Genomic DNA, 20002 nt, shown 5'->3' on the forward strand with positions numbered 1-20002 from the left:
ATGGAAGACATTAAAAATTAGAATTTGGATAACTAATTTATTTCAAAACATAACTAAATATGGAATCATTGAGTGGACGTGTGGTTAGTGGGATAATGTAGGGATTAATTCTTGGCTCTATTCTAATTATTATTATTATTATTATTATTACACAGAGACCTAGAAGAAAATATAATATCATTATTGATAAGGTTTACAGATAACACAAAGATCATCAGAGTGGTAATCAATTAGGAGAACAGGTCATGTGTACAGAGCAATCTGACTTGTTTGGCAATCATAATGCAAGCAAAAAATATGAGTTTCAAGATAGCCAAATGTATCTAGGAAAAAAAGAAGGTAGCCATGTTTATAGGATGAAGCACTTTATCTTGGGAAACAGTCTCTCTGGAACTGACTTGGATATCATGATGAATGAACATCAGCTTTCAGTGGGATGCTGAGACTAAACGGACTATTGCAATTTTTGGAGGCATAAACAGAGAAATATTAATTGGGAGTAGGAATGTTATATTACTTCTGGATTTAGCAATGACTGATATAGACTACATCCAGTTCTGGTGTCTGCATGGCAAGGATGTTGATAAACTGTACAAGGATCAGAGACAAGTGTTGAAAATAATAAAGGATTGGAAAACTTGATTTATAAGGAAAGCTTCCGGGAGCTCAAACTGTTTAGTATAACAAAAAGGAGGTTAAGGGATGATTTGATATGTAAGTACTCATATAAGCAACAGACATTTGATTACAGAGGATTCTTCAGTTTAGCTGTCAACAGTACAAGAAGGGCTAATGGCTGCAAGTTGAAGCTAGACAAATTCAGACTAGACGATACTAATTTTTAACACTGAAGGTAATTAATAATTGAAACACTTTACTAACGGTATTGGTGGATTCTCCACCTCTGCAAATTTTAAAATCAAGATTGGATGTTTTTCCTAAAAGACATGCCCTAGTTCAATACAGTTATTGGACTTCAGAGAGGAATTAATTCAAGTAAGTCTTAAAGTCTATGTTATGTAGGAGGTCAGACAAAGTGCTCGTAATGGTCCCTTTGGTCTTCAAATCTATGAAAACAATCTATAGACATTGCCCCCCACCCCCACTTGGGAGAAGAACCATACATAACCAGTGCCAGTTAAATTACTTAATTCACCTATGGAGGGTGTACAGATCCCATGTTAATGGGCACTGTGCAAGAGCACAGAATAGAAAACCTAATTTTATAAAGTACTATGGTCCTTCCTGGGACCTACTGCTCTGTACTTCACAGAAGGCTTGCTCATCACCTGGGATGGCCCTTATTAACTAAAAGAGAAAGGTCAGCTTCCAAAATTTCCTAACAATTGTTGAGCTTATTATTTCTTCTAAAAGAAAATGTGTTGTTTTTTCTGACACACACAATACACTATTTTTTTCGCCAAAGCAAAATGTTTTCAATCAAGACAACAACAAAACTTGAATAAATGCAACCATTTGTAAAACGTCTTTCAAAAAGGTATCTATTTTAAGTGAATATAGTGCTATTAATTCACTCTGATATAAACACAACTAGGTTCAGAATCTGTAGCCTTGAACACTGCACAATTCCAAACATAACAATCGACTACAGGTAAGCAGTAAATAATCCCTTTTATGAAGAAAATGTACTACTATATTCCACACAAACAGCCCAAAGTACAACTTATGATAGTGCTAATACACTGGTGGACTATTACAAATTACTATAAAATCAAGTTACGAAGATAGCAAGAGTTTTTTTAAAAGCTGAAAGTTACTTGAGAGAAAGGTGAAGAATATGTATGAGATTTCTATCTATCATAGTTATTTTAAATATCCACTTCTGAAGTTTCTAAGATTCTGAAAACTGTCTCAGGTTTATTTATCTTTTACACTTTTGAGGTGGCTTTCATTAGGGAAATGTTTTAAAAGTAGGTCTGGTACAACCACCTGTACAATTTCATTCTCATTGTCCAAACTACAATGTGAGACTTGTAAGCCTCTTTTTCCTTTAAACAAAATAAAATTTTACAGTGCAGTGTTGAACCCTGGTATATGGGATCTGCTAAAACAGAGTACAAGACACAATCTTAAAATTGCTACAACATTTTACTCCACATACAATAAATGTTCTCCAGAAATGTAGCAGTTGTTCTAAGGCTAGTTGGCTTCCAGAGCTGAGTAGCAATAAGATAGTATGTTTTATTATGAGTGTCATGGAGACGGTGTGAAAAATCAAGAGCCACAGGCAGTAAGCGGCAGTGGGTCAATAATGTTCACAGAGACATTGTGTAGATAATCAACAACAAGGCCCTAGGTTCTCTATGCACTGCAAACAGCTGAAGGGCAAATCAATACAGCCATGGGAAGGACACTACCCTGTTCCACTTCCCATAACACACTATTACCACTGCAGGAAAGCACCTTAAAAAATAAAGTAATTCAAAATTTATATGCAGTTAGCATTAAGCAAAAGGACGGTAAAAATAATATCTAGCAGAAAAAAATAATCCACACTCTCTAAAATACATTTAAAATCTATGTAGCTAAAGAGAAACATGATTAAATAGATGCAATGAATTATAAACAATTACTGGTAGAGAGAAAGTGGTATATACTTGGAATACTTATGTAACATAACAGGGATACTGATTGTTTTGTAATAGCAATATGGGTTTTATAGATAACACTCGAAACACAACAGTTCTAATTCTAAATACATGGGCGAAATGCATCAGGTTTGTAAGTTTAGGATTTAAAATTTAATATTTTAAATGTTACAACTGAATGTTTTCAAAATTAATTCATAGGAAAAATTGTATTAAAGAGATTTAAGTATAATACAAAATAATTCTTAAAAAAAGGATAATACTGTGATGCAGGTTATTGATACTATGATGCAATATTTTACAGGTAGTTTTTATGAATGACACCTCGCTAAAGGTGTGACACTAATATTGCAAAATTTTAAGTAAGAAACCCATCACAAATAAATGTTGATCTATTGTTGCTTAAGGGAAAGATGATTCTCCATATCCATCATTGTATTAACCATTAGATGTGATTTTTCAGTTCAGTAACCTATTTTCTCAAAACCTGAATAAAAGATGCTGGAAGGAAAAATGAACACAAATAAAACAATTGTTTATGGTAATTCAAAGATGAAATGCCTCCCTCTTGCCTTCAATCAGACAATAAAATCCTGACCAGCAACTATACTCTATTTTAGAGAAATCTAAAAACTGCATCTAGCAGCATATATGCAAAGGACAACATCTTGTTCTGCTGCTGAGCACAATTAACAACCAGATAATAAAGTGCTAAATCTTAAAAGTAATTTAAATAAATTAAAAAAACCACACTGTCCGTGTTAGTTCAAAAGGGGTTTAGAAAGAGTATCTACTTGATCTACTATAACTGCATTTGAAGAAGACAGCATTCATTGTTTTATTTAATCGACAATATTTTAAAGTGCAGAGTAAAGTGCTTCCATTTTCTTTATGCCTCATGCATTACTAATATCAAAAAGATAAAAAAAGAAAATGTATGAAAAGATTTTTTATGGAGGATTTCTGATATTTTCTTTCTCAAAGATCCAGGATTCATAAATCAATTCTGCTCTGACATAGTGTATGCTAGCATGTCGCTGCTGAGACAGAAAAAGAGGAATTGTAAAGCTAATGTCTCCACTCCAGGGTTCTTTTAATTAACTACAGGAAACCAACAGTAAATATGCCAATTGATGAAACTTGTCCTCGGAGCTCTGCTATAACAGAGTCTAAAACTTGGAACAGTGTTCTTTGGAACCCCACTTGTTACAGAATCATTAAGGGCCATTTTCCATACTTTTCAATTATACTGCCTAATAAAATCATCTGGACTGAATTGATCCTGCTGCTAACAGAGGCACAGTGCACCTAACGTGAGTGAAATTTCCTGTGACAATCTGGAAAAGGAGGAGTGGCCTCTGCAGCAGTATCTCTTTCAGCTCTACTCATGAACACTGTTCCACTTCATAGGAAGTAGGTAATGCAGGCAAGGGAAGGCACTGCCTTCCCCAAAGTGCCTACATTCCCTGGCCACCTGGACAGGCTGGGCCTACAGTGGGATCGACTGGCTCCCCGGTCAACAGGGAGGGCTGGGGCCACTGCAGAGCAGCCTGGCTCCCTGGCAGCCATAGCCCTCTAGGTGTCCAGCTGGGATTGGACAGGGACTGGGTGGGGCACAGCTCCATGCAGGTGAGGGGGAGTTACTGAAGGAATGGGGTCTCGTGTGAAACAAGCAGAGCTGAGGATTGCTTTCCCCAGCTGGACCTTCACCTGCTGCTCATATTCCACTCTGTGGTGAATCTTCCTCCACAGACTTAAGGGCTGGCATGAATGGGTGAATCAAGAGATTGGCACCAAGAGATTCAGCCACCAGTTTGCTTTGTAGAAATCTGGGAGTGGGAAACGGTATTAACGCATGCAGAATTCCCTCCACAGCTACTCCTGTGCAAGACAATTATGGAATGGCTCATTTATTAGCCATACTATTAAGGAAACAGAACCCAACAAAAGGGCCAAGTAGACTGCTGCCTCAGCAGATTGAGAATTACTCTCTTTCACTGTTCCTGTGGGATTAGGGAACCTTTCCTTTTATCCTCTCCACAGCTCCCGTTTTTCCCATTACAGAGGATATCATGAGCCTCACAGAAGTTTTTGTCCTCCTTCTGCCAACATCTCCACAGGACAGGGTGGGACTCACGCTTAGTATTTGTATATTTACAGTAAATGCCTATTATGCAAACAGCTCCCAGTAGCCATCATCATTTAACTGTGCTTTGCTTTAGTCACTTGATCAAAAAAATAGTAATTTTCTTCCCAAAATATTCTCTGAGTTTGGACCCAAAAGGTTTACCAAGCAAATTTACATTTGTATCTAGTCAGGAAGGGACTTTATTCTGTGAGAAAGATGGAAAACTGCTGTAGAATAGATTGATGTTTGCAAAACCAGCAAAATTATGAATGTTTCAATGGCTTCAAGGTAATGAAGATATTTTCACATAAGTGTAATAAGCAGTCACAGAAATCAACATAGCACTGAATTCTGAAGTTCTACAGCATATGCTATGATATGTAAATATTAATATTATGAATCTGTTATTCACATTTGTATCGTATTCCTTTGGAACTGATATGCTATACTGAATATTAGCCAAAGTATTCATTTATACTAAGAAAAAACAATTTTCAAAGGCACAGATGGCAGTTAAGTGCCTAACTAAAACAGACTTTCAATAAGAGTTGGGAGCCTACCTGCCATTTTTTTTTTTTAATCCGCCCTAGTGTTGTCAGCTGAAATGAACTGTGGCCTGCTGGAAAATGTATCATACAATCAGATTAATACGCTAAGTGACTATATTAGTACAAAAATATATGTGCATATTTGAGTCAAAACAGAAACAGGCTCTGTTTATACGTTCGTCCTGGACTGTAATAAAGAGAGCTTTTTTCAAACAACTATTTTGAAAAAAAAAAAAAAAAAGTAAAATTTCTTCTTTCCTGTAGATGTGAATTCTGTTGGTCACATATATGCTAACCCAGACAGTCTGCTATTCCAGTTCCCACCCAAAGGAGGTTGAGATGTTCCATGAGAACCTTAAGAATGGCTGGAGTACAGTATCATCTGTTTGTGAGCTTTCCTCAAGAACAGCAGCTAGCAAGCTACCTTAGCTAGCAAGCTAAGTTAGTATATAAAGAAGGCGGGGGGGGGGGGAACACTGCATATTGAACGATTTAGAACTCTTTCTTGAAATTCAGAACTATTCATAGAAAGGGCCCGTATTAGCATATACATAATAAAATGAACTGACGTGAGCAGGGAGAACACAGTTTCCTTTCTTTACATTTTCACATATGCTTACACAGGAAGCTCTAAAACAACATTAACATTTTCAGGCTGAGTGCCTATAGTAATGTGGCCTAATTAACAGGCATGCTGAGCTTCCAGAGCGCCTAATAAGTTCAATGGGAAAACTACGTTACTTATTTCAATATATACATATGGACTTAAGTGCTTGATTTTAAGCACACAAGTTCAAAAAACTCTCATACCCAGATAGCCAAAGAGAGGTGTGAGTACTGCTAACGTACTAAAACTAGTTCCAACTTCAGTTATCTGTGAAACCTAATAAGGCTACATCTACACTACTCCAGAAGGTTGACCCACTCAGGGTTGATCTTGCATGGTTTGATTTCACTCGTCTAGTATGGATGCACAAAATCAGTCTCAAGGGTCGCTGTTGACCCCTGTACTCCTGGTGAGAAGTAAGGGAGGTTGACGGGAGAAATGCTCCCATGGACATTCCCCGGTAGGGATGGCCAAGTTAGTCAAGTGCAGATACGTTAATTCTAGCTATGTAATTGTTGTAGCTAGAAATGCTTATCTGTGGGCAGCTTACTCTGCTTAGCGTAAATGTAGCATAAGAGAAGTTGGGTGAAGCAATCTCTTTTATAGGCTCAACTTCTTTGGTGAGTGAGCCAAATTTTCAAGCCACAGGAGACGCCTCTCTTGTCTCTGTCACCAGCAGAAATTGGTCCCACAGAAGGTATTACCTTGACTATCAAGCCTCTTTAATATCGTGGGAACAACATTGCTGCAAGTACATGGCATGCGAAAGAGAAGTCTAATTCACACACGCACTGAACTTTCTACAACTCATCAATACTTGTCTCTTGATGTTTTGCTTACGATACTGCAACTGCTCTTTAATGGACAATTCTGGAGCCTGCTGAAGTTGCCATAGTCAGTTGCTTCTTTCTTCTGCTTTTTCAACTTATACTTATCAAAGTGTAGATACAACTATCTGATTATTCTATCCTGGCGTCTATAGCACATGATGGAGACTGGTGAAATCCCAAGTGTGTAAGTCAATAGCACAATATTCACTAACTTCAGTTGGTCCAAGATTTCACCCAGTGTCTAAACTGACAGAAAGGAAGTTGACTATGGCCTTTGCCATATAATTAAGGGTTATATTTGTATGATCTGGTATAGACTACTTCTGTGTTGTTTGGGAAGGGGCTTAAGCTAAACTGAAGACAGACACTAATACCAGAAAAAGTGACCATATTGAAGGGGGATATTATATTGACACATCTATTCTGCTGTAACTGTTAAAACTTTCCTGGGTTGAAAAATCCTTATACTTTCAACACTGACACAGATAGCAACGTCAAATATGCTCTGTCAAAGACTCTTGGTTTTTGAGAAAACATAGCTACAAAGGTTCTCACTTTTATGTGGTACATGGCTAATAATATTTTTCCCCACACAGTAAGAGATGGCCATTTTCCAAACCATTTTGAGACCAAATTTCTAATGACTATAAGCAGCTTAGGTACTAAGGGATGTCTATACTTACAGGGGTTGTGGAGGGGTTAGCATGCTGCAATCTTCCTGGGATTGATTTTGCTGCATGTGTGTAGATGAGGCAAAAATCAATCTTTCAGCTCAGCCATCAACCCTGGTACACCATGTGTGGAGTAAGGGATGTCAGTGTGAGCCCAAAGATCCTTGATCTATACCAGGGAACAAAGTCGATCCTGATACATAGATTCTTCCTATGCTAATGGTGTACCTAGAATTGTATATCTGGGATTGACTTTGATCCCTAGTGTAGACCAGGCCCAAGATCTGGCACTGCAAAGATTACTGAAAATGTAACGAAAATGTTACCATCTACTGAAGTAGTCAGCTCTCCCCACAACTATTAAAGTAACCCAACTAATTGCCCTGCTATAAGAGTACTATCAAGCTTTCTGTTCTCAAAACTGTTTTTCAAGTTTTAAAACTTTTTTGAAGCCTACCTTCTGTGTACACTTTATAATTCCATAAGGAGACAGGAAAAGAACCTTTATAAATATGTAACAGATGTATCTTTAAATTGGTCAAATAATTTTCATCACACTGCTCCCTATTTTCATCCCTGGCTAGACTCTCTTATGCATCCTCAAACTGTGAATTAGACACCATTTTAACAGCTATCTCAGAATCAAAATAGCCTTGGGTCAGCAGAATATGTTAAATAGGAAAAGTGAAAGAAGAAATTAGAGACAGGCATGTGGACCTCAATTCCGGGCCCCAGGACACAACAGTCAGTGAGTCTCCCATGCACACGTAAGCATGCTCTTCCAGCATGGCCAGGGCTGTCACATGCCTACCTGTTACAGTTGCCAAATGTCTAATTGCACAAACCCAAATACCCTGGCCCTGCTCCTTCCTCACCCCTTCTCTGAGGACCATCTCTGCTCGCTCTATGACCTTCACCTTGGATTGCTCTCCCACTACCCCCACTCAGTCTCTTTCACCAGGGTGGAGGTATGGGCTCTGGGCAGGAGTTTGGGTGTGGGGTCAAGATTTGGAAGGGAGTTTGGGCTCTGGGAAGAAGTTTGGGTGCAGGATCTAAGCTGGGGCAGGTGGGCAGGACAGAGTGTAGGGTGCAGGCTCTGGACTGGACCAGGGGGTTGGGTGCAGGAAGAAGTGAGTTGGGGCAGAACTAACATAGGGTGACTCCCAAGAGCAACCTGCACAGCACTCTGGCAGTAGCTCCTACGTGGAGTGGCTAGGGGATCTCTGAGTCCCATTGTCCACAAGCACCTCCCCACAGCTCCCGGCTAGTAGGAGCTCTGGAGTCGGTGACTGAGGTGGAGGCAGCATGTGGGAAACACGGTCCCCCCACGCAGGGCTGCTACTGTTGAGCCAGTCACTTCCAGGAGAAACACAGAGCAAGGGTAGGTAGGGAGCATGACTAAGCTCTGACGCGCTGCCAGAAGCACTGGCCGCAGCTGTGGAGTCCCTGAGCAATTGCCCCCTTTTGCCTAAGTAAAGGAGACTACTTTTTACTGTCTCTCCAATATTTCTTGTCCTCCCAGTCACCAGGCCGATGACTGATATTTTCTTCTTTCAAATAAAGCTACAGCATTCCGATTTATATCCAGTCAAAGACGACAGATATCCACTCTGCTTTTCTGCCAGCCAGCTTCCTTCCTCCATCACAAAGTTCTTAGCTGATATGCATCTGACGAAGCGGGTGTTTGCCCGCAAAAGCTTATGTTCCAAAAAAATCTGTTAGTCTATAAGGTTCCTCAGGACTTCTTGTTGTCTTAGTTGTAGTAAAATTATCCATATTAAGACAGGGAGGGTTTTGATCCCATGATCACTGAGTGCCATCAGAGGTCATGGGTGAGGAACACCTCGAAAGATCAATTCAGAACACGAAGCCTAAAGAACACTGATGGCTTTTGTTCTTCCCCCTAATAATTTCTCATATTTATGACATCCCATTTGTTTCTGACATTATGATCACTGTTTTATTTAAAAAAAATCAAAACCGCAAATGGTAATATTTAGTTACTGCAGATGCACTTCCCAGCCAAAAAGAATCCCCTAACTATTCACACAATTTGTTTAGAGTCTGAGGGACAGTAAGGAAATTGGTGGTATTAACTATTTCACTAAAATGTCCAATTAATTACAGTATTCCTCAGACCATTTATTGAAAGTAACTGGGATAAGGTTCTACTAATATAAACAATAAAATGTTAACTAAAAATAAAAATAGGACGTTTACGGAGAAATGACTTGCATACATTAGATAGAGACAATCTCTTTCAACACAGCCAATGGTTATTATATAGAATGCAACTTAAAAGAGGGAGCAGGCGTGAAAGGGTAGCATCAGCAAGATAAGATGCTTTAGCATGTCTGCCAAACCAAGGGCAAACCAACCCAGAGGGAAGATTTTTAACTGCAGATTCAACCACATGAATATATGTGGCTGTAAGCACTTAACTAGCTTGTCTATGAACACTTCTGCTTTTTTTTAATTAATTTATTTTAAAACTATCATAGACCAGTAGACAATTTAAGACATTTTATAGCAGATTTGGGAATATCTATTGTGGGGAATTCCTAAAATTAGAGTTACTTCAGAAATAAAAACACCCGTGTGTTTTCAGTCCATTTCAGTAAATGACTCTAAGGTTAAAAATTCAAGAATTCAAAGTGTAGGACAAATGTACAGTAGATCCCAAGATACACGCACTCAAGTTGTGTGTATCTCATGGTAGCACAATCAGAGGGGCGACTCCAGTGGAAGCTCCAGCCCTAGGGAGCCACTGCAGCTGGGGGCAAGGAATCCCCCTGTTATGGGGGAAATGAGCTGGTGGAGCACTTCGCTCTGCCAGCTCAGCTCCAGCAGCTGCTGCCATGGGAAAGGGGTCAAGGGAATTCCCCCGTCAAGGGAATTCCCCCCTGCCAAGGGGCTGGTGGAGCGCAGCACTCTGCCAGCTCAGCCCCAGCAGCCACCGCTGTGGGGGGAGGGTGGGAGGGGATTCCTCGGTCAGGTGAGATCCCCCTGTCAAGGGGCTGGTGAAGTGAAGAGCTCTTCCAGCTCTCTTCCCCCTTGACAGGGAGACTGCCTGCCCCAGCCACAGTGACGGCTGCTGGGGCTGAGCTGGCATCCCTGCCCCCACTCGACTTTGTGAAATTCAAATTGCACCTGGTTCCCCAGGAACATAATTCCCGCAGAAGTCGAGGGTCTACTGCGGTAGCTAAATTAAAGAACCGGTTAAGTTGTCATTCTTCTTAAATGGAAATATACAGACACAAAAGAGCTGTAGTGAAGTTGATGGTTAAATATATAAAATAAGCATAAAAAGTATATGGACTAGCCAGAGGGAAGAGTGATTCAGATTTAGGTGTCATCTTGGGATTTTTATTTAATACTTCCAGTGAGACCAAAAGGCACAGCAAAGATATCCTAACGTTTCTAACTGGAAAGAGATGCTCAGCACAAAACACTACTCTGGCCTTGATCACTGATGCAACGTTCATAGCATGTTTGGCAAAGAGGGTCAAGAAAACATTCTGAGAGAAGATGACACTGACTCTGCCTTTGCAGTGAGGGGTTAGGCTTGAAGAAGTGGGCTAACCTCTATGAGAAAAGATTATATTGTCCAGAGCAAACAGCCTTCTGTGGTTTGATACATCAAGGCTCTTCACGTGTAACAGAGTTGAAAATTCCACATAGTTCATAGTGATGGGACACAATCAGTGATTAAAATCCAGCTTAGCCTTCTATAAAGGCCACAAGATTTATATAATCAGAGCTAGTAATTTCTTTAGCTTTCAGATGATATTATAAAAAAATCACTTTTAAAATGTCGACTGTCACTCCAATTTGTATGTTACTGAAGATTTACAAGTCTGACTGAACTGATACAGTATTTAAGCCAAACAAGATATGTAAAGAGGCTGATAGCTCAAGGCATCAGAAATAGGAAATTGAGACTTTCACCTCTAGCTTGTCAGCTGGTAAAGTCTGTTACCCTCATATGGCTGTTCGTAAAAGAAATCTAGTAATTTCAAACCAGTTCCCAATGGATAATAAACACCATCACAAATGACAGCCCTGCTGGTCATTTCATTTGACAAGTCAAGGATTAGATGATGGGAAAGACAGTAGATCAGTCTCCACACTCCTAGAGGTGGTCTTCACAGGTAAGAGGTGAGAAAGCCTGAGGAAATGTACCATTGCCTTTGCTGTTTTCCTGTTCTATAAATAAAGGATTTTAGTCTCCCTGGCTGTCAATGTGGAAACTACATATACTTACACACAAAATTAGAAAGACCCAGCAAAAACCACAAAACAAAACAGTTAAAATTAGGGCTGTCAAATGATTAAATAGTTAATTGTGATTAATCTTGAGATAAAAATTGTTGTGATTAATCGCAGTTTTAATTGTGCTGCTAAATAATAATAGAATACCATTTAATTTATTTAAACATTTATTTAAATGTTGGTGCCCTGGGGAAGTGTGCGTTTGCATGTGCGTGTGTGAAAGAGAGAGAGACTGTTTTAGGGGAGCCTGAATGCTTTTTTCAGCCATCAGCTGCTCTCGGAAGCACTCACTCCACAGCTAGCAGCAGCTAGGCTCCCTCTGCATTAAGTGGGTATATGGGCATGGAGACGGGGACAGCCCTACATCAGAACCCTGCTATTCACAGCAGACAAAAGGCCAGCTGCCAGTCTGGAACAGGTTAGCCAGAGGAGGCTTCATGGGAGAGGAGAGAGAAAGTGGGAGCACCAAGGGAGCAGAGTCGTGGGAGAAGGGGCATTTCTGTGCCAGAGGCATGCAGCAGTACTCTAGTGAGCACAGCAACCTGGTAACTGATTAATGCTCAGTAAAATATAATGTGTTAATTTGTTTAGAGTTAATCACATGAACTGAGATTGACACCCGCAATTACCAATATCTGTACTGTAAAAAGATAAAGAAATCAACAAGTCAAAATATGAAGGGGCATGCAAATGTTTAGCATATCGGCCACACGTAATACCTTGTGATGCCAGCTGAAATAGTGCCATGTAAACACCTATTCTAACTATCAGGTGACTTTGTAAATAAGAAGGCAGCATTATCTTCCATACATGTAAGCAAACTGATTTGTCTTCATGTTTGGTCGAACAAGAAACAGGAATGAATGGACTTATAGGAGCTAAAGCTCTACAGCTTTAAGTTTCGCCTTCTTGATCCATGTAGGTGGGGAATACTATTTTTTTAATCTACTGTACAGTGCAAATATTTATAATAAAAGTAATAGCATAAAGTAGCCTCCATGCACTTTGTATTGTGTTGTAATTGAAATCAACATATCTGAATATGTAGAAAACTGGTATTCTATTATTGTTTAACATGATTAATCATGACTAATTTTTAATCTAGTTAATTTATTTCACATGAATCACCTGTGTTAACGCTAAGTAATTTACATTTAATTTAAAGGCTTTTTTGGAATTCTACCAGGGCTTTAACATATTATCAATAACAACAGAGATTATTAGCAAGTACATTTGCTGAAATGTTTATCAACTATAAACTAACTATAAACTAATATGCCACCAACCACTTCTCATTCCAATATTAAGACTGAAAAATTACTTTGAACATAACCTGTTGATTGGGCAACATATTTTTCTGGGTTTATATTTTATCACAGCCATCATTTTGTTAAATGCCAGAGAAGAATATATACTCATAATAGAGGCACCTTTTATAAAGGAGAACTGTGGAAGTAAATAACCAATACATTTTCTTGATACTGAACATCAGACAAATATAAAATCAGAATTCGAATACAAGAGATTTGTATCAGAGGAGTTTGTCACAAGTAACACCTTATTTGGGGTTTCTATTAACCCATCTATGGCAGCCATTCAGTCTCTGTGAATGAAGACAGTAGGGCTCTATGTACTTTGAGTCCTTCATTAAACTATTGATCCCCTTAGCATTATCCATAATGTTCCAGCAGCTCAGCATGTCAACTGGTGCAGAGCTAGTCTCTCTTTCCTTTCAATAACTTCCACTCGCTATGGGGAGAAAGTCACAATGATTTATTTACCTGACATTTTCCAGTCCGGATGTCGTAGAGGGCCACTGAACCATGGCGAGCTCCAACTGCTATTCTGTGACTCCGCTCATAATAGCTGACCATGTAGAACCTGCATTGAACATTATAACAAGGAACAAGTGAGATCTGACCAGCTTTCATGATGTTAAAAATTAATGGGTCATTAGTATTAGTGCTTGAAGATATTTTATTACACTATCTTTTGGTTACTAGTTTCCAACACACTTTTCTTCTAGCAAATAAAAACAACTGACTCCTAATAAAATGATGCAGCACCCTAGCTGGACGTTTTCATTCTCAGGACTTAACAAGATTTTTTTTAGCAAGTTATGCAACAGTATGTGTACATATTACAAGGTATTTGAATATACATGAATGTCTCTATAATAAAACAAAAGACTGCCAACTCAGATACAGAATGGTTAAATATGAGCTCTTCTGTACTGAATAGCACCAAAATATTTCTGCTCGAACATCAGAAAGGAAAGACAGGATGTAATTGGAAGGGTAACACTACTGCCCATTAAATGCTGCTCAGCTCCCCTGTTCCAGTCCATGTGCTCCAAGATGGGCTAATTAAGAGGCAGGGTAGCATCTACAGGGGGCTACAGGAGATAAGGTATGATCCAGTGTGTCAGAGCAGACTGAGTCAGACAAAAGAAAACACAGGAGATAAAAGCTGCCAAAAGAGGTTCCTGTGAGATGGTTGAAGGCAGGTATGCTGCAAGAAGTTTGCTTGCTGGTGTCCCCATCCCTACTCTGAAGGCTGGAGAGGAATGATGGCAGGAAGAGAAGCAAAGGTGATACCTTCTGGCTCTACGCTGGAGAGTTGAAGCCAAGGGTTAGAGTGGTCTGAAGGAAAAGGGAGTAGCAGAGGGTTTTACTTGCCGTCATTTCTTTGCTGTAGAGCTGAGGCCTCGACAAATATCTGTCAGGGATGATTTTGATGGTGCCTGGTCCTGATATAAATGCAGGGGACTGGACTTGATGACTTCTAGAGGTCTCTGCCAGTTCTAGTTAGTATTCCGTGATTCTAAAATAGACTCCCAGTTGAAATGCTGAGGTAGTTCCTGCTGAGAAGAGTGAGTTTGTATCCCTAAAGGAAGGGATACGGTGGCTGTTCTAGAACAGGGATGAAGGAGGACTTGCAGGAAGGCAGAAGATTCTGGAACCAAGCATGTGTTAAATAAATGGCAAAGTGGATGTGTGACTTTAAGGACTCCTCAGCACTGGGGTAATACAAACTATGCTCTGGGACTTTTGAACTACATTTAGTTAAGTTACAATGATGGACTTGAACATACTTTCATTCAGTTTCTGAGAACTCCAAAGGGAAACTGAGGCAAGAGATCACTAGGAGGGCCTAGGAGGAAGCCACGTGGTTACACAGGAATGTTAAAAAAAGATAAATAAAAATCCCCTCTGAAATAATGACAGAATCTTTACAGAAGATGCAGTGAATCACAATAGATACGAAGGAAGAATTGAGAAGTAGGTTTCATTTTTTTAACATCACATGATACACTGCAATACTTTAAAATACAAAGACTTTCAAAGACCAGACAACTATTACACCTCTAACATGAAACACAATGTCAAGCTCTTCATTCCAAAGTCAACTTAAGAATACCTCTCACAGAACACAAAACAGACCTTTCAAAAATGCCTAGCTTTATATTCTCAGTAGTTAAATCTCACTCTAGCAGGTTCTGTGTGAGCCACTCATTAAAAATAAGATGCTCACTATTATTTGTATATATACGTATATGTATATATATATGGCTTACCACCACCACCACCAAAATCTTATACTGATTCGTCACCTTTCTTCCTGAAGGATGCAGAGTGGTGCATCAACATATAGTACAACAATCATGCACTCATTTCTCTGATGCAGAATGTTAGGAAGGAAAACAGCACATTACAGGCTGTAAAAATTCACATGGTTAGTTTTCATACAGGATAATGGGGTAAAGAGCTTGAAGGGAATGAAGAGTCTGGATTGTATTTTAGTGTCTCTATTATAAAGGAGTAAGTGCACACATTTAGGGTCAGAGTCACAAGACTGGCCCCAGCATCTGCTGCAACTCAGTAAAGAGAAAGTCAGTCTCATCTGGTCTGCCTGAACAATCTATGCAGTTCATCTTGGCATCTGCCCAGGAAAACCTCACCTAAAACCAGTAACATGTTACAAGCCTGTGCTTTTATTATATTAACTAACTTACTTGACAAATAAATCATAACCTGGCACCTTCGGTCGCTGCTCTCCCAAAAATGCAAACCACAAGGCTCCAATTGTCTACAAAGAAAGCTATTGTCTAATTTCCCTAGGAATCCCGTGACCCAAAAGCAAATGGCTTCACCAGGTCATTCATTCGCTGTGGCAAGACCATGGCCCACAGAAAAGGTTCTCCACACCTACTCCCACCAGTGGTATCAATGACATCTGGCATAGCCCTCCCCTATTACCCACTTTTAAACTAATTTGGGACACTTTAGTTTACAAGTGAGGCCCTAGCTTCCTATAACTTCTGTCCCCCACTGCTCCTCCAGCCATGCTTTACTACTATTACAGGGGCCTGTACAGTAAAGGCCACAGCACATGACAGCTTAAAAATCTGTTATGACATTTATCCTATACCCTAAATTATATCCTGTGCTCTGTCAACACAGAACACTCCATTTCCAAGATCCACAGATAAGTGGATGGGAAGTTGTGACTGCTTGGCTGCTCCAGGAAGTACGACTTTTTCCAGCCTCAAAAATCAAGCCTCTTATTCTCTTTCCCTGGCACCAGTCTGGTCAACCGGTTTGATTTCTGGGCTTTCAGGTTTATCAGGTAAGACCAGCATTGAAATTATTTGGTGGTCTTATCATTCCTCATTAAGGGTAAAAAAAAAGACATGGGAAACAGTGGAATAGCATGTGTGAATACTGCAATCCAAGAGACATGCAGAGGGAAGCATGAGCAATTTTGATGAAATAACTGATAATGCTATGGAGAAGTAGATGTCCTCAAGGTCTAAAGAATAAGAACTTGACATAATATATGCAAGTTGAAAGATATTCAGTGAATAGAGTGGGAGACCACTTAACTCAGCTCAGGCTCACATTTTGCAGCAGCCATGTCAAATTGTACTTGCCTAAGTTAATAGAGTATTTGCCTCAGGTGAGCACTAAGTGGAATTTTTTAACTTTGTTTATTTTCATAGAAAAATATATATTAAAAACAAAGAAAAAAGTGGTATATGATAACTCCAGATGACAACCTGGTGGAGGGGAGGATGGAATGCATTTTAACACAAAATTGTTTATCCCTCATTAGTTCTGCTGCTCCACTGCTTGCATACAATCCTCATATTTGCAGCAGGCTTTTTTTTTTTATTATTTTTTAAAGAAATGAGAGCATCTTGAACTACTGGACTAAAACAGACAGCATTAATTTCCTTACTGGATTTTAAGTGTCCATTTAAACAAGGAGAGCAGAGTCAGCTTTTCTTTTTTTTTCTTCCTTGAAATGAAGAACCAGTCTGCATTGAAAAAAATTTTTGTTTTTTTATTTAATATAAAGGCCGTCTTGGAAAATAGATATTTTTGTTCTCACTTTTTTAAAAAAAAAGAAACCAAGCCTCCAAACTCTATTTTAGTTTGTTTGCATTCAGTTCTCGACCATTTTAGTCTTCTGTTTGTTTGGTTTTTATTACCATGATATCCGTCTCATTTTTTTCTTAATAGTAACATGTTTTCATCTGTTGACTGCAATATATATTTAACCTACTCTAACCGCCTTTAGAGAGTTTGTAACTGACAAATATGTCTTTCTCTAAAATATATACACACTGTTAAAGATTGTTAATCTTATGAATCACACTTAGTTTCTAAACAGCAGAGTTCAGCTAACAGGTAATGATTTCAAAGCAGCCAATCTACATCTAAATTTAGATTCTACAGCAATTCCACTCCTGCAAATCCAGCTGATGTATCCATACACACACTTGGCAGCTTAGTGGAATCTATGCTTTTAGTGCTAAGCTATTACTGTACGTAAAAAAAAAGCTGCGGTGGGCAAAAGGACAAGTTCCATCTCAGCATCCACTTCATTTTATTACTCCAGACGTTTGTCAAACTGAATAAATAATGCTATTACAGTAGCAGTGGCAGACATGCCCCAAGTTTAGAGGTAAGGCTGCAGGTAGCAATCTGCACATGCACCTCACTCCTTACTCTCCAACTCTCGCTCCTTTCAGGATGAGAGACTCAAACGATAATAGGCAATGTGGCCTATTCTTAGGGTGGCCAATTTGGATTGGACATATTCCTGGAGGTTTCCTCATATTACAAAATCTTTAATTAAAGATTCATCTTTAATTCCTGGAGACTCCAGGACAATTCTGGAGGGTTAGCAATCCTCCTTACCGTTCTATGTGAAGTCCAACTTCTCCCACTCATAAATTTCAGCTGAGCGTTCATCCCCCATTCCATGCACACTGTCAGTTCATCTACAGCCTAATTCACCCACTTACTCCACTTAACACTTCCCCAAACTCTTCCCTTCTGAAATTCGAGCACCCGCAAACCACTTCAGCTCCCTTCAATCCAACCACAGTATTGCCAAAATGAAACACAAAAATCATGAATCAGCTCTTCTCCCTTTCACTGCAAAAAACTCTCCATGATATTTGTTTAAGAACCACCAGATTTTAAAAATAATGAATCTGGATTTTTTTGTTTGCCCTCTGGTAGTAGAGCTGCTCCACAGCCATGAAGGTTAGAAACTTGTTCTTAATTTTTTAAAATGAAATCTCAGACTTTTACATAAGCTAAGGGACTCCAGAAGTGAGGGCTTCTGAAAATCACCGGATCACATGGGACTTGCCATAAAACCATGAGAATTTGTGGCATTGCAACCCCACCTGCCGCAACACAGCCCTTCACATGTGCAATTCCCTATGCTCCAGGTTAAGTTCCTTTCTTTTTATTTACTCTCTCTATGGCACAGAACTCTTACTCACCAAACACTTGCAGGATCACAAGGTAATCTAGCCTACCCCTAACCTGCCTGGGTTTGGAAAACACCCTCACGCTCAGAACATTTACTCCTCCTAACCTGACACCTCATCTACATGGTATAGAAAGGACTGGCAGAAGCAGCAAAGGAACTTGCGCAGAGTCTGCTTCTGTTGCCCTGTCCCAAAAGCAGTGTGTGTTCCCTGCTCGGCGCCACTTTCTTGTGCTGCCTGCAGTCTGTGTGACAGCAACAAAGAATTCCACCCTTGTGAATTCCTTACCAGAAACGGCTTCCTATCAAGAGTGGCCCAGGGACAGAAGGTGCTACTGCACCCTGCAGTACATCAGTCATATTACACAGCTGTAATATTGATGGAATTTAGCCTTACTGTGCTGTAATGTCCAGTGACTGCATAAAATGGAAATGTGTGGTGTACGTTTCTTGTAACATACAGAATTTTCAAAATGTACTTGCCAGGGGCCATATTAAGCCCTGGCATAAATAGGCTTCAGAGATATTGTAGCCCACACCCCAAACCCCTGTCCCAACGTGGTGAAAGTGAGTGTGGGGGGATAGTGAGCAATGGAGTCAGATTCGGGGGGGGGGGGGCCGGGAGGTGGCCTCAAAGAAGGGGCAGGGCAGGGCATGGATCTTTGTGTCTGGGTGAGCAGACAGTTGACAGTACTACCAGAAGGTCATGTGGAAACCCTGTTAGTGCTGGAAGAGCATGCGCAGCAACTTGGCACAGCACTCCCCAAGTGTCAAGTGGACCATGGCTGCATGGGTGTAGCTTGTCTGTGTGTTTAGGCCCATCAACTGATCTGCCTTGGGGCACACACAGAAGTGTGTGTGTGTGCGCACTGATAACAGCTCACCACTTTCTTTAGAACACATTAGAACAAGATATTGTCTGCATCTTAGGGAGCTGAAGACACTATCTGGTTAATGCGATCCTTTTAAAGATCTTCCTTTGGACTCAGCAGGCAGAAATATTGCAAAATGTAGAAGCTTAAATATTCTTAAAAATATTGATTTTGTAGATAATATATTTCCTTTCTATTATGTTCACTGGATGTCAGAGAGATCTTAATTTGGAATTGTAAGGTCCTGCAATTAGCCAAAATGGGTCTGGCTTTATTTCAGATTGTCTTCAGTCATATTTTAAAGTTTTGTTCCTTCCCTTCTGCAGAATCAGATCTGATAAGACCGGATGTCCAAGAGGTAACATTGCTGATAGCACCTTTAATGATCAAATTGTAATTCTTTGACACTCTACAATAAACTCAAACTGTTTTTAAAATGTTTCAAGTCATTATTTTGTTTCATCTTTGAAATAAAATTCTAGTTCTACTACGTTTGCTTCCTCCATGATTCTTCCACTGTAAATAGCAAAAATGTTTTTTCAAGTTCAGACCGACTTCCTGTTTGCAAATACAGAACAGCATTTGAATGTCAGTGAATTCCGTTCTAAGAGCTTCATTCTGCAAGGTACCGAAACTGCCCAGTCTCACTGACCTCAGTGAACTATTCAAATGCATC

General features: G+C 39.6%; 1 protein-coding gene across 3 annotated transcripts in view; it reads right to left on the reverse strand.

Annotated features, from left to right (window-relative positions):
* Positions 1-20002, reverse strand: part of WDR7 (WD repeat domain 7) — a 310876-nt gene that overhangs the window by 44702 nt on the left and 246172 nt on the right. For all 3 annotated transcript variants that reach the window (XM_074995753.1, XM_074995754.1, XM_074995752.1), the window contains one exon: positions 13447-13546. In XM_074995753.1, the coding sequence (XP_074851854.1) occupies positions 13447-13546 (100 nt within the window). The remainder of the gene's footprint in view (positions 1-13446; positions 13547-20002) is intronic.

This window comes from Carettochelys insculpta, chromosome 5 (assembly GCF_033958435.1).
Source record: "Carettochelys insculpta isolate YL-2023 chromosome 5, ASM3395843v1, whole genome shotgun sequence".
NCBI classification, from domain to species: Eukaryota; Metazoa; Chordata; order Testudines; family Carettochelyidae; genus Carettochelys; species Carettochelys insculpta.